Below are 16,349 nucleotides of genomic sequence, written 5' to 3' on the forward strand. Positions count from 1 at the left end.
ATATATTGAGAACTCTCTCTGATAATGAGCTTCTCCTAATTTTACACCACTCAGAGTGATATCTGACTGGAGTAGCATAAAAAATCTATCTACCAATCAATACAAGTTTTAATTGCATTGCACCTTGAATATATTGTGTTTGAATTCTTATGGGACCTTTGTTGACCTGGAAACACTTTGAATCATTCAAAATGTAAGTATATAAAGCAAGTTTAGAATCATAGCCTCTTCTTTGACTTGTACACACCCAAAGCTGTCAGCCCACAACTCCGACTTCCTCACCAATAACAATGACAGTGACACTTCTGGTGACTCTGCTGAGAGCTTCACACCTGAAAGATTCTAGGAATTCAAGTAATCCCAAGTAGTTGATACCCAAAAGAAACTATCTTGCAAGTAAAATAAACCTAGACAAGCACTATTTTCACAATCCAATCTTCAGGTATACCTTCATCTGTTTCCCCATCTCATGAGCCTCTCCTGACCTTGAGGGAACCCGACTCACAGGAGACACAGTTCCCCACACCTCTTTTTCCACTGGACAAGTCAAAGGATGTTCCCTCTTGTAAAGATGTTATCTCTGCTTGCCAATGATCTGCATTTTGTTGCCCATGCTGCACTGATTCTTCTAGCCTCCATGCCAGAACTAGAAGCTGCCCTGCCCCCTCATGAGGAGAAGAGAGGTTTGATGGCCAAACAGATGGTAGAGAAGGGAGAGCAGGAAATTGATGATACCTCATCTTCCTACCTACAGAGGGAGACAGAGTTATAACCATCTCAATCATCAGCTAACGTGAAGCTACCAGCCCTGCAAAACTTACCCATCCAACCCCTTGTTTGCAGTGGAAGTGCTTGACATCAAAGTGACCAACCTAAGATCACCCTTCTAACCTGGAATGTAGCTGGGTGGTTTGCATTCACCAGAGATCCTTATTTAATTGACTCCCTCTCCTGCCATTACATCATATTGATTCAGGAAACATGGACTGCAGACAACATTGTTACTTAATGGATTTCATTCATCTTCAATTAGGGCAGAACCAGGGGTAAAGCACAGAAGAGTGAAAGTGGGACTGGGGGTCCTAATCCCCACTGTTCTATAAGTCATATACATGCCCCTATCCTCATTCAAATTATATGTTTTAATCTAATTAAGCCATCATACCCTGTTGGTAATTCATGCTTATATGCCCCCAACAAGGCAGAAATCCCAGTTCAAAGCCTTGTGGGCTGAACTGGAAACTTATGCTAGTAAACTTATACTTTAGAATTCAAATGTATTTGTAGTCCTAAGAGGGGACCTCAAGTGTCCCTCTCCCAACCCTGAAGCCAATTGATTCCTTCTCACCTATCACTCTAAAGATCAGAAATCAAATTTGCAGTCTTCTTCATGGCTCAGACAGCTTCAGGCTAAACCTCCATATTTTAAATGGTGCCCTTGAAAGTGACCACCCATCTGAATTCACCTACCTCTCTGGCTCCAAAATGAGTGCTATTGACAATATATTTGTCTCTAGGGATCTACTCTATTATGCCAAGACCCTAGAAGGTATACCTAAGTTTGACAGCAATCACTTCCCAATCCTGCTCCAGTTAAATGTCTTCACTCAAGAAACACACATTGAGGACTGCTACCAACCCCTCCTAATGCCACCAGGAAGAACCTACTTTCAAGCTAAGTGGACCCCGCATGTAAATCAAATGATATCTGAGCTACTGGCCTTAGATCACTGACAGTACCATTGGTACTTATTGCAGATATAAGGAAAGTAGTGGTTCATGCATTATCAAAATTATTAATCTGGGAGGAAGAGAAGATGGAGGAGGAATTGGATAAGGTGTATCATATAAATTCACATTATGCAACATTGAAACAGACCCCAAGAGACGTTCTCGTCCTCTTTCTGGGGAAATGAACAAAGAAACAAGTCCAGCAAAGTCATTTGATTCAAGATTATACATTAATCATACTGATATAATTGTCTTAAAAGAAATTCCTATTAGGATTCTACAAAAACAGAAGTTTTGAAGTAGAAAGAGATTCCATTTTGTTGGGAGAAGCTGGAATGTGTAATTTTTACTTTTTATCAACAAAGGTTTAGGTTACCTTCTGTTCAAAAGGCCAATGATTTCATTACAAGATTTGGGGCATATTTGGAACAGGAGTTGATGGATATGGAAGAGATGGGTGTACAAGGAGAACAACAACCCAAAGATACTGAAAAACAGGTTGCAGAGTTGGAAGCCACAGCTAAAGAGACTGATGGATTGTTTACCTAATTATAGAGTTTAAATGTATAACATGGAATACAAATAGAGCCAATGCTCCACAAAAAAGAATATATATATATATATATATTTTCACTATTTGAGAAAATCCAATCAGAATGTAATTTTTTTGCAAGAAACGGTACTAAAAAAAAGATGTAAAATATTTAATATACAAGACTTTGGGTGAAGAATTTATATCAGAAGGTTTGAAAAAAGATGACTGGAGTTGTTTTGTATATTAAACCACAACTGAAACCATGGCTTTTATTGTCTGATGATCATGGTAGATACAGTATGTTGCAGTAGAAGTAGAGATGCAAGGGATTCAATCTGTACTGTAATCGTTGGACTTTATATGACAAATGATGATAAAGGGAAGTTTTTTAAACAACTTATGGAACAACTGTCACAGTTTTTATATGAAAATTGGTGCTTGTTGTGAGATTGGAATGGAGTAATTGTTCCACAACTTGTGAGAATATATGGAAAGAAATTAAGCTGAACCAAGGAAAACTATTAAAATCTTGTTTTGATTTGATGGACAATTTGCCACTGATAGATTCTTGGAGACAAAAGAATGGAAACTTTTTCAGAAAGACATAAATCTTTTTCAAGAATTGATATGATAGGGATTTCAAAGGGCTTGGCAAATAAGATTGCTAAGGTGGATATTCTACCTAAGACTTTCTCTGACCATAACTCAGTTAGTTTAATACTCAAGAGAAAATGACAACTTTTAGATGGAGATTAAATGAAGCAATATTACAAAAAGAACTGGTTCTGGAGGACTGTAAAAATAAGTTAAATGAATATTTTGATTATAATTTAGATAAAGATGCTGAATGCAAAACTGTTTGGGATACTACTAAGGCTGTAATAAGAGGTTATTTTATCCAATATAATCATGATTTAAAAAAAAGAAATCTCAAGAAAAAAATGCATACTATACTAGAGGAACTTAAAAGAAAAGAGGATGATTTATAGAAAGAACCAACAGATTCTGCTATTTTATATCAAATTAAGCTCTTATCACAACAACTATCCCTGTTAACTATAAGAGAAATAGAGACTAAAGTAAAATATATGAAACAGAAAAAAAATGAGTTTGCAAATAAACCAGGAAAATAGTTGGTGTACAAACTGAGAAAGGAGAAAGAAAAGAAAATGATTTTAAAGATTCAAGAAGGTGATACTGTATTGAAATATAATGCCAGTATTCAGAAACCTTCCATGACTTTTACTCAAATATTTAGAATAGACGAAATGTTTCTCTGGAAAAACTGAAGAATATTTGAAGAAACAGAATTTACCAAAACTTTCACAATCTCAGAAGCAAGTTATGAATAGACTTGTAACAACTTTTAAAATATCAGAAGCCGTTAAAAAGATCAAAATAGGGAAAGCACCAGGGCTTGATGGATTACCAAGATCATATTATAAGTGCTTTGAAGAGCAATTTCTGCAACCACTTAAAAATATGATGAATTCTATTTTGCAGGGATCTGCTATGTTGGACTCTCAGAAAGAGGCTAATATTGCATTATCACCTAACGAAGGGCAAGATTTAACTTCAACTAAAAATTATAGATTGATTTCACTGTTGAATAATGACTTTAAAATATTTATTTCAATATTGGCTGATAGATTAAAGAAGATTTTACAGGAATTTATTCATGATGATCCAAGTGGGTTTCTACCTAAAAGACAAATAAGAAACAATGTGAGAATTGTATTGTATATAATAGAGTACTTAAAGCAACATAATGAGAAGAAAGTGGCATTGATTTTTTCTGGATGTGGAAAAAGTTTTTGATAATTTGAATTGCTCCTTTATGTTTAAAGTTCTGGAAGATATGGACTTTGGGAGAATTGTAGTAAAGGGATTAAGCTGATATATACATCTCAGAAGAACATATTATTCTTGATAGCGAATTAACTAAACCATGTGAGGTACAGAGAAGGATGTCCTGAGTTTCCTTTGCTTTTCATTTTGGTCTTGGATGTTGAATAGAGACATTAGACAGGATAAGAAAATAATGAGTTTGAAAATTTAAAACGAGTCTTATAAATTGAGGGCCTTTACTGATGGTGTAGTTTTGTTTTTACAGGAGCCTTTGAATGGAATTGGACACTTGATGAAGAAAGAGAATGACTTTGATGCTTCAGCTGGTTTTATAGTAAACAAATAAAAAAACAAAGATATTGGTCAAAAATATGAATATACATGATCAAGAGACTTTGACAAAAAAGGCTGGTTTTAAAATTGAGAAAAAAGTTAAATATCTTGGGGACACATTGATGAATATGAATTGGATGCTGTACTAGAATAATTATGTTAAGGTTTGGAATGATATCAAAAAGGATTTATTGAGGTGGGATGAATTACAACTGTCACTGTCGGGAAGAACTTCAGTAATTAAGATGAATGTTTTACCCAGGATGTTGTTTTTATTCAAGACAATACCGATATTGATGACTAATGAACCATTTCAATGATGGCAAAAAGATATTTCTAAGTTGGTATGGCAAGGCAAAAAAAACAAGAATTAAATACAAATTGTTGCAAGATGTTAAAGAAAGTGGTGGTTTAGGATTACCTGATTTAAAATTTTATTTTTCTGCCTGCTGTTTGGATCACTGTAATGTGCTCTACATGGGTCTGCCCTTGAGCATTCAGAAACTTCAACTACTCCAACATGAAGTGCCCAGGCAGTTTTTGGTGTCTCTTGCTAGGCCCATGTAACAGCATTGTTCTGGGAACTATGCAGACTCCCAGCAGACTTCCTAGTGTGATTCAGAGTGCTGGTTGTCACATGTAAAGCCCTATATGGCATAGGGCCTGGTTACTTGCAGGACGACCTTTCTCCCATTGTTTCTGCTTGACCCTCCAGATCTAGCATAGATTTGAGGAATCTGATGAAGTGAGATGCAGTTCATGAAACCTGATACCTTTAAAAAAGTTTGTAAATTGGAAGAGGTGCTACCAGATACCATGTCATTTGTTTCATGAAGCATGCTGCTTCTCCCTGCCTTAGGGAGCTGGGGCATGAGTGTGTGGGACTCTCATGGTTATGAAACAATCATATTGTTAGATTTGAGACAGATTCAGTGGACCCCTTTAGGGCTCCACCTTGGTCAGATGTTGGTTTGATGAAAGGAAAGTGATTAAAACTGAATCCAGATGTTGTAGAGGATCTGGTACTTGGGAAAATCTTTGCCCATAGGAATGGGCCCTTAAGTGGACTAAACAGGGTAGATATCTCCTGAAGAACCAGATATGCAGCTTGGGAATACTCTTTAAGCTGACTATGTCCTTGAGTATTTAGAGGAATGGCTTCACCTGGGCTAGGCATTACCCAGTAAGGTGATCCACACATTTCTAAGTCTGGTTCCTCTTCAGCAGACCTTCACAGGTATTCTGAGAGTGTTAAAATGGGAGAGCTATATAGTAGAATCTATAGTAGAAACAATAAAGGGTAGAATCAGGAAGTTGGGGAGGTAGTATTGGTAGCTAGTAGGTAGATAGGTAGAATCTTTCATTACAATATAAAATCTACTTAATACGTCCTGGAGTAGTCTGCAGTAAGCTTCACCGCTCAATTTAAAGTACTGTTTTTCACTTATTACAGGTGGCTTTAGCAGTTCTGAATAATAATAACATAAAAATGAGGTTAAGAATCTGTCATCGATAAAAGTACATAAAGATATAATGCATAGACATACTGTGTGTATATGAGAGATTAATACACATACATGTCCCTCTCCCCCCCTTTCTACTGAATAACCATTTCTTAATGTGAGAAATGGATGTTTTTCAATCTGTTGGGGTCCTTCCTTATACACATGTGCTTTGTTCCATTATTGGGTGTGATAAAGTATTATTTAGCGATAACATGTTTCTCACAATACAACACAGAAATTGGAATTTTAAAATAGATATTCTGTCTGATCTGTTATTATTTAAAAGACTGTGATTAATTCTGCTTCCCTAAAAAGCCCCTTTGGGAGGCTTGGTAAACACGAGCAAAGCTAAGGATAGAGACATGATAGAATGCACAAGTATTTACACCTTCAGTGGAGAATGGAGCACTCCAAGAAATTGGTGGACATTTAAATCAAATTTGAGCAATAGTGGAAAAACTTCAGAATAAGAGGGAAACTTGATCATTTGTAGATAACGGGGAGCTGACATAACAATGGCACGACTGTTGCTTTTAATCCTGTCCTTGCCATGGACAGTGTGTATGACTGAAAGGGCAAAATGTACTAGCCGTGAGCCACTTCCCATTGTGCACAATTATTTTCAAGCCAGTGACATTATCATTGGTGGTATTGCATCTCTTATCACCATCCCTACAACTCCTCCTACCTTCGGTGAAGATCCCCACCATTTATTTAATGATGAATTTCTGTGAGAAATCTTCCATCTCCTCCTCCTCCTCCTCCTCCTCCTCCTCTTTTTCTATCTGTATGCAAGTGTGTCTCTGTGTGGGAGTGCTCATATACAGTAGCTGATTATATTTATTTAACGCAATTATTAAAAGTGATTCATATTGAAATTATGCACATAAAGTAAACATTGCATTTTGCTTCTTTTACTGCAAATGATACACAAACACACAGACACACTTACAGACACACAGACACACAGACATACAGACACTTAGACAAAGAGAGAGAGAGAGAGAGAGAGAGAGACTTTATTTCACTGGTGAAATTAAAATAATTACATTATCCTAATATTAATCTGGTTCTGTATTGAACTACATTTGATGCTATACCATTTTGTTATCATAGGAGCACAAGGTATTAAAAATGAAATATACAGTACTTCCTATATTTAAAAATAACAGAAACTTTCCCTGTAAGAGAAAATAGTTTTAAATTACTCATGGAGTCAAAAAGATGTCTCATAAATTGTTCCCAAGCCATATGAGAATAGGAGAGTTGCCCTATTACAGCATTATCCAAAGCATTACTCAGGTTCAAGGTATTGTTACTTGCTTTTATTCCATCAAATGGAGACAATCTTCTAAATAAGTCTAAGAAACACCAATGATAATTCTACTGACAATGTATTCTCAGTTTTGATTCCAATAAAGTGACATAATATGGGAAAGTGAATGTTCCATTCTGGAGACCTTCAATGAAGCATAAAAATATTAAAAAGTCTTTCTTAGATGCAGAACTTCCCTTGATGCAGTATTTAATCCTGATTGCAGCGTTCTTACCAAGTACTACCAACATATCTTGGCTCTGGTATTTGCCGTGAAGGAGATCAATGAAACCCCTCAGATCTTACCCAACTTCACTCTGGGCTTCAGAATCTATGATAATTATGCTGGGAGATATTCAATATATGCCACAATGGAACTTTTCTCCAAGCAGAAGAAATTCATCCCCAATTATAAGTGTGAGGTTCAGAACAAACTTGTTTCAGTCATCGGAGCTCTTTATTCTGGAATCTCTTTCACTATGGCATGTATTTTGGGGATCTACAAAGTTCCACAGGTAGGAACTATAGGTAACTCACAGGACTTTAATACATGGTCTACAGTCTACCAATGGGATTTGAAGACATAAAGGTTTGAATGTCTGGGTTTTTTTTATGAAACACATAAAGCAATGCCAACTTAGGAAATGAATTATTTAGAACTTAACATAGTGGTAAGAAGCCATTTTGAACAGGTTAAAGCTGTTCAAAACTAAACAAATACTTAGAACGTGATAATTCTCTAATAGCTAGTAATGTTCTCATGCAGAAGGTTATCATAATAGGGTTTTCTTTATGTCTCCTTGAATTTGCTCAATCAATTTGCATATCCTGATGGTTTCTTATATATATATTTAAACTAATAAGAATAACAATATTAAATCAGCCTATAAAGGTAACAGACTACAAATCTGATCATTCCAACGGATATAATCTCCATTTAATGTATTATAGCAAGGTCCCTCCCTCCCTCCCTCCCTTCCTTCCTTGATTCTTCAAACTTAAATACAGGAAAAATGATAAGGCTTTTGCTTAAATTGTTGTTATGGTTTAACGAGTCAACGCTGACTCTTGGTAACTACAAGAACATGTCCCTGCAATTTTTTTGGCAAGATTTGTGAAAATAGTACCTTCTTTTTAGGGCTGATAGAGAGTGAGTGGAGCAAAGTCATGCTTCATTACTTAGGAACAGAACAAGTTAGCAGTTCCCAAGGGGGGATAGGAGTTCATAATCTTCTGGTATCTAATCCAGCATGTATGATAGTCAACAAAAGTGGATGAACTTAAAACACTGAAAAAACTAAAAATGTGTTTAATTTAATTTAGTTTAGGTTTTTTGTTTGTTTTTCCTTGATACTTGGAAATACAGTTATTTTGAGATTCCAGTGACTAAGAGCGCAGTATGAATTCAACCAGTTATGGCACTTTTAATAAAAGATAGTTAAAGCAAAGATAACTGTGGTAGAGAAAGACACCCATTCTCTTACCACGAATGGCGAATATGTTTTGATAGAAGCAGTCAGTTTGTTTCTAAAGTTGCTGTGATATAGAGGTGCTAATAAGGGGAGAGAACCTGTCATCTGTGGAATGATTGGAAAAAGCTGTGTCTTTGGCATAAAATGATTATTTCATTATAAGGCTTATATTAAGAGTTATTTATGCTGGGGAGAAGGAGAGAAAAAGACAGCAGGAAGCCTCATGTGATGGGAGAATGATTAACAGTTTTGCAAAGGTAACAGCTGAGATCCAGTGAGTCTCTTTCACTCTAACCTACTTTATAGATTTTATGTTCTAGAGAAAAAATGGTAAGATGTATGAATACTGCCTTGATCTCAACCAGGTAAAGTGGGAAAGAAATCTAAGAAAATGTATGCACATATTAATGGAAAAAAAATAAATCCAGGGTATCCATGCTGGAGTTCTCCTACATTGAAAGTCTGTCTTTCATAAGCTGGGGATGCATTTTGAGGAGAAAAAAGGAGAAAAAATAAACATGACTACCTTCTTCAACCCTGGATGGGCTATGTTGACAAAGATTGTAGCATATATGAATAAACATGTAGGTTTACCAAACTTTTGCCATCACTGATGTAGCATGTTGTGAGAACACAGTTAAGCAACAGATACAAAATAAAGTATGGAAATTGAGGAAGGAGTGCATGTGGGCCTATAGATATTGCACAATCACAATTCTAGGAGGTTTATTTGGTACAGGACACAGTACAATAATATCCTAACAGTCGTAAGTGCAAAGGAGCAGAATTCAATATCACAATATAGGTTTTGTCTTTAACCTCCTCCTGTACCCATACATGCCCATGACCCGAATGAAGATATGCAATTGTTACTCTTACCCAGTTTTTAAATTTTCCTTTCAACAGATCACATACGGTTCTCCTCTACATAAGAATGATAGCTCTGAAAGACATACTTTCTATCAGATGGCCCCAGATGAAGCCTACCAATACACGGGGATTGTCCAGCTCCTTTTGCACTTCAGGTGGACATGGATTGGAGTCATTTTTAAAGATGAAGATGGAGAAAGATTTGTCCATACTATTTCCTCCATGCTTTCTCCACACAGAATCTGTGTTGCTTTCTTGAAAAGATTTAAGCAATTTTATCTAGGTACTGTTTTTGATGACATAGATTGGCTAGTGGAAATGTACCTTGTTTTCATGAGGAGTAATGCCAATGTTGTGCTTATTTATGAAAGAAATATGGTTATTTTGAGATTGTTGCTATATCTGCCAGAAACCAAATTAGTGCCTAAGGAACCAAAGGGGAAAGTGTGGATCATGGTGGCTCAGACTGATCTCGCATCATTTTCCTACCAAAGGAAGTGGGATATCCAAGTCTTTCATGGATCTCTGTCCTTCACTGTTCACTCAAATGAAGTTCCAGGTTTCCAACAGTTTCTTCAGACTAGGAACCTTTTCTTATCAAGAGGTGATGGTTTTATCAAAGATGTGTGGGTACATGCATTTGATTGTGCTTTTCCCAAAGTGCCTCTTACTGAGGAAACCAATGACAGCTGCACTGGGAAAGAAAAGCTGGAGACCCTTCCTGGAGCTTTTTTTGAAATGATGATGAGTAGCCAAAGCTATGGTGTATATAATGCAGTCTATGCAGTAGCACAAGCTATACAGGCCATGTGGTCATGTCCCTTCAGACAGAGAGGAACTGTGAATGGATTGACAGCCTTCCTTCAAGATCTGCAGCCATGGCAGGTAATTAGCATATTTCTCAATTAATTTAGATAGTCCAGAATGAATCATCTCTGCATGAGAGTTTCTTGATTAATATATCTTTAATTCTCCAGACAGTTCGCTTGCTTTTTCCTCTACATGACTATATTTTAACTATTTTAGGAATTATTCATACTGGTATTATTGCATTTAATGATATGCTATGGAGAAACACTTTCCTACTTTTCTGGCATCCATCCTTATGACTTATCAAACAAAGTTTCCTAGTTCAGGTTTGCACTTTTTTTTTACTGCAATGGGGACTGACCTACTCATTTGTATAATTGGGAGGGTGCTGGAGGGATATTTTGAAATGGGGATTCAGAGAAGGGAACATTGTTGACTGGTTCTTTATTATTGCTTTTTCTATCCCTTTCCTTTTTTTAAATAAAAGAGCTTCTTTTCTTCATTGTTGTATCTTTATGAAATATTCTGCAATCAAGTTCCAACAAATGACAAAAGACAGAAATCATATAGAATGGTGATAGGAATTGGGATTCAGGCATTACCTCTGACATCTTTTTGCAAACTCCTGTGCTCTCTTTTGCCTTGCAGCTCTACTCATTTTTGAAAAGGGTCGTATTTAACAATACTGCAGGAGATCAGGTTTCTTTTGACCAGAATGGAGAATTGGTAACCGGATTTGATATTCTAAACTGGGTCACATTCCCAAACCAATCCATTCATCATGTCAAAGTTGGAAAGCTAGAACCTTGGGCTTCTTCAGGCAAGTTCTTCTCCATCAATGGAGATGCCATTACATGGCACAGCAGTTTTAAGCAGGTAGATTTTGTGAGTGTTAATGTTTTATTATACTGATATTAAAAAAAATATTATTTTCTATAAATGTGTGTATGTATGTACAGTATGGTAGGGACGCAGTGGCGCTGCAGGTTAAACCGCTGAGCTGTCGATCGGAAGGTCGGCGGTTCGAAATCGCGCGGCGGGGTGAGCTCCTGTTGTTAATCCCAGCTCCTGCTCACCTAGCAGTTCGAAAACATGCAAATGTGAGTAGATCAATAGGTACCGCTTCGGCGGGAAGGTAACGGCATTCCGACTCATCATGCTTGCCACATGACCCGGAAGTGTCTATGACAATGCCGGCTCCAAGGCTTAGAAACGGAGATGAGCACCGCCCCCTAGAGTCGGATTCGACTGGACTTTACATCAAGGGAAACCTTTACCTTTACCTTATGTACAGTATGTATGTATGTGGTTTCTTTATCTGTCACTCTTTTAGTCTCTATGTGGGCATAGTTTGGATATGACTCAGTTGATAAAACTAATTCAACATTTCTCAAAATGATATGCCTCTTAGTGATTGCAGATATAATCATTAAATAAACAAGTGTCTGTTTATGGGAATGAAAAGTCCCAGTGCAACTAAAATAAAATATTTTACAGATTTATGTACTGTATATGTGGTAATGAGTTATAAATTAAGATTAAGGTTATTACATTCATGTGTGGGAGACAGAGTTTATCTGTGGAAGAAGAGAGAGAATGTGTAAGGATCTGACACAGTTGACTCTATAAGGTTCTGACTCACGAATCCAGGTAAAATTCAGATTTCAGATTTATTGATGATATGTAGAGATTAAAACAAAAAGCCATGACTAAAAAGTTCCTGCATAAACTACCAAATTAAAAGCACACAGGCACATCGGAACCCCCCTTAACATTTCATCCCCCCTTCCCTCAACAGTTAAGCATTCCAGTTCTGGCCATCTCTGCCTGATATGACTTTGGACCCTGCCATTAGATAACATAATTCTTCCTCACTCTCAGCACCTCTTTGCCTCCCTCTGGAGCTTGACACACATTGCTTCAATGGCAGAGAACACAATCGAATGATTTAATAATTATTTGATTGTGGGTTCTGACATACTGCCTCTCCTGAAAAAAAAAAATCTAATATGTTTAATACAGAGAAACTACCAAGCACAACAATTAAGGTTTGGGCTTGTTAGGATACTTTGCATGGAACTTATTTACAAGATCTGGAGCCCTCACATGGTGGTTATTTACCCACTCATGGTCTCGATAATGTTTCCATTGGATTAAATATTGAAGTTTGCCAAAATGTTTTCTGGAATCTAAAATTTCCTTCACTTCAAAATGCTGTTCTCCATTGATCATAGTGGGACCTGGTGCTGGTTGTTCAGGATGCCATTGAGGGGCTTCATGCAGACATTTCAGAAGGCTGCAGTGAAAGTCAGGATGGATCCTTTTCAGATATTTTGGGAGTTTTAATTTCACAGTTACTGGTTGATGGTTTGTCTGTTTTTTTTTTAAATTTCAAAGGGTCCTACAAACTTCAGACCTAGTTTTTTAGACTGCTGCAATGACTGTAATTTTTTTATAGACAAATATACTTTCTCTCCCACATTAAATTCCCATTCTGGAGACCTTTTGTTGTCAGCATATTTTTTTGAACTTTCCTTGGCTTTGGTGAGGGTTTTTTTTTGAATTACTGGCAATTGGGCATTTATCTGCTTCATCCACATACTGGCAGAATGGGATTTGCATGGATGTTGTGGAAATTCAGGAATGAGAACAAATTATTGGCCATATACTACTTGAAAGGGAGACAATCCTGTACTTTGGTGGACAGAATTATTGTATGCAACCTCAGCAAAGGGCAACATATCCACCCAGTCATCTTGTTGATAACTAATGTAACATCTCAGGAATTGTTCTGGAGTAGAGTTCAATTGTTCACACATGTTTTATTATACTGATATTAAAAATAATTATTTTCTATAAATTTGTGTATGTATACACAGTATGTATTTATGGGGTTTCTTTATTTGTCACTCTTTTAGTCTCTACGTGTGGATAGTTTAGATATGACTCACTTGATAATACAAATTCAACATTTCTCAAAAGGATGTATCTCTTAATTATTGCAGATATAATCATTAAATAAACAAGTGTCTGTTTATGGGAATGAAAAGTCCCAGTGCAACTAATATAAAAGAACTATACAGATTTATGTACTGCATATGTGGTGATGAGTTCTTAATTAAAATTAAGGTTATTGCATTCATGTGTGGGAGACAGAGTTTATGTGTGGAAGAAGAGAGAGAGTAAGAATGCATTATTTGGAAACAATTTAATGGGATTTAAAACTAAACACAATTGTTTTTAGACATGATTTTTTTTTTTTTTGCTGACAAGCAGTTTACTATACTTTCTGTGACAAGATCATATTGCTGCAACTGAATAGCCACCAGGCTGGAAACAAGATTGTGAAGTTAGTCCCACCACATGCAAAAAACCAACCAGGTAACCTTGGCCCAGTCACTTTCTCTCAGCCTAAGAAGAAGGCAATGACAAGCCATTTCCAAAAATGTTTCAAAGAAACCTGCGGTGGTCCAGACAGTTGCCAGGAGTCAAGACCAACTCCACCACAGAGATTGTGTTATACAGCTCTGAATTTAATTCTGAAAGTAACTTGACTACATAAATAACATTTTTAAAAAAATCTGAACAAGCTGTTAACTTACGTAAAATGCTTGAAAAACCACATGAACTTTTCTTCATTGCAAATTGCCATTTTTCTTGGATTGTTGATCCATAAAAGTTATGTTTTTTTTTCAAGGTATACCCAAAATGTTTCTACAGCTATACTCTAAGTGGCAGTCATTAACTTTCTGTCCTCCACATTTCCTAGGCCCTACCCGTGTCTTCATGTACTGAGAGCTGCCTCCCCGGTTATTTCAAACAAAAGCAGGAAGGGAAGCAGTTCTGCTGTTATGACTGCCTCCCCTGTCCTGAAGGGAAAATATCCAGCCAGCATGGTAAGATCCTTCAGCTTATTGTATCATCCCAAGATGCTTATGAGAAATATCCAGGAACATTGAACAATAGTGGAGGCCGTTTTTTTCTCCCAAGAAAGGTAGAAAAAAGCCAGTTTGGACTAGTGGTTAAGCTGCTGGGCTAGAAACCAGGAGGCTGTGAGTTCTAGTCCCACCTTAGTCATTGAAGCCAGCTGGGAGACCTTGGGCCAGTCGCTTTCTGTCAGCCCAACTCACCTTACAGGGTTGTTGTTGTGGGGAAAATAGGAGAAGGAAGGAGCATTAGGTATGTTTGCCGCCTTGAGTTATTTATAAAACAATAAAAATAATAATAAAGGTGGGATATAAATAAATAAATAAAATAGAATTTAATATCTGCGTGGTATCAGATGAAACCTAAAGAACATGTTACATTATTGGAGAAAAAAACATATAATACTAGCTTCAAAAATTTTGTTGAAAATATGAAAAGGGTTCAGATTTTATTTCTTAGCCACATGAAATTCCAAACACTTATAAATTTAATAAAAAATCCAGGGCAGATAACTGCATTCAAATCCTCTTTCTGTTTACTTGCCTTTTTGTGCTTACAAATAGGTCCTTTCCTCATGGAATAGCCATCCAATGTTGCCTAAATCCCTCAGAATTAACAAATCTTGTGTATAGCCAATAAAGGTTGTAATTAGCCCTCACTGGAATGGGGGGGGGGGATGAATTTCTTGCTCTTTTACATTCTAACTCCAATTCCACTTGAGCAACTTTTTACATAGGGGATACTGGCCTACACAAAATAAACAGCTCTTCACAGAGGAGTTACTAGCTTATATTGAACACACAGTATCGGCAATCTTGAGGACAATGGGTTTACAAACAAACAAACAAACAAACAAACAAATATATAATTTGTAATTTTAAAAATTACAGTTTGGATGTTTCATGTTCTCCATTATTATTCATCAACATGGGATAATTTCTCAGCTCACAATCATAGCTGAACAAACCTTTTTGTCTTTAGACGCGGATGACTGTTCTGAATGCCCACAAGACCAATACGCAAGCAAGAAGCGTGATTCGTGCATTAGGAAGACATTGACCTTCCTTTCTTATGACAACACTTTGGGGATGACCTTAGCTATATTGGCCCTTTCCTTTTCTCTCTTCACTCTTTTTGTGCTGGGAGCATTTGTGAAATATCACAACACTCCCATTGTGAAAGCCAACAATAGGGATCTCACCTACATGCTCCTTGTCTCTCTAACATTGTGTTTCCTCTGCACATTGCAGTTCCTCATTGAACCTGGGAATATCACTTGCCTCCTCCGACAAATCAGTTTTGCCATTGTCTTTTCTGTGGCGGTATCTTGTGTGTTGGCAAAAACCATCACTGTGCTTTTAGCATTCATGGCCACCAAGCCAGGATCCAGAGTACGGAAATGGGTGGGGAGAGGACTGGCCATCTCCATTGTCCTTTCTTGTTCCCTCATTCAAGCAGCTATTTGTATAGTTTGGTTGGCAACATCTCCTCCCTTCCCAGATATGGATCTGCACTCAGAAACTGCAGAAATTGTACTGCAATGCAATGAAGGCTCAGCTACTATGTTTTACTGTGTCCTGGGTTACATGGGCTTCCTGGCAGCTTCCAGTTTTACAGTGGCTTTTCTTTCGAGAAAACTCCCCAGCAGTTTCAATGAAGCCAAGTTTATCACCTTCAGCATGTTGATCTTCTGTAGCGTTTGGGTATCTTTTGTTCCAAGCTATTTGAGCACCAAGGGGAAATACATGGTGGCCGTGGAGATCTTTTCCATCCTGGCCTCAAGTGCTGCATTACTGGGTTGCATTTTTTTCCCAAAATGTTTCTTAATTTTTCTGCGGCCGCACTTGAATATCAGGGAAGAGCTAATGAGGAAAAAACACTGAAAGAAGATATATTGAGAACTCTCTCTTATAATCAGCATCCCCTGATTACACACCATTCAGTTATTTGTGGCTAGACTAGCGTATAAACTCCATCTATCTATCAATCAATAAAAGTTGTAA

At 37.0% G+C, this 16,349-nt stretch overlaps 1 protein-coding gene across 1 annotated transcript; it reads left to right on the top strand.

Moving 5' to 3' along the window:
- Window positions 1-6,467: 6,467 nt before the first annotated feature.
- On the top strand, window positions 6,468-16,229 carry LOC134496725 (vomeronasal type-2 receptor 26-like). The gene is made up of 6 exons (XM_063302433.1): window positions 6,468-6,682; window positions 7,494-7,782; window positions 9,646-10,494; window positions 11,068-11,295; window positions 14,189-14,315; window positions 15,328-16,229. The coding sequence occupies exons 1-6, from the start codon at window positions 6,468-6,470 to the stop codon at window positions 16,227-16,229; spliced, it is 2,610 nt and encodes an 869-aa protein (XP_063158503.1).
- Window positions 16,230-16,349: the final 120 nt, after the last annotated feature.

Source organism: Candoia aspera, chromosome 4 (genome assembly GCF_035149785.1).
Source record: "Candoia aspera isolate rCanAsp1 chromosome 4, rCanAsp1.hap2, whole genome shotgun sequence".
In the NCBI taxonomy this organism is placed as follows: Eukaryota; Metazoa; Chordata; class Lepidosauria; order Squamata; family Boidae; genus Candoia; species Candoia aspera.

Excerpts from the sequence above, each read along its gene's own strand:
- LOC134496725 (XM_063302433.1), top strand. The coding sequence starts at position 6,468 with ATGGCACGACTGTTGCTTTTAATCCTGTCCTTGCCATGGACAGTGTGT. Across the intron at positions 10,495-11,067 it reads AAGATCTGCAGCCATGGCAG|CTCTACTCATTTTTGAAAAG; the intron begins GTAATTAGCATA and ends TTTGCCTTGCAG. Across the intron at positions 11,296-14,188 it reads GGCACAGCAGTTTTAAGCAG|GCCCTACCCGTGTCTTCATG; the intron begins GTAGATTTTGTG and ends CACATTTCCTAG.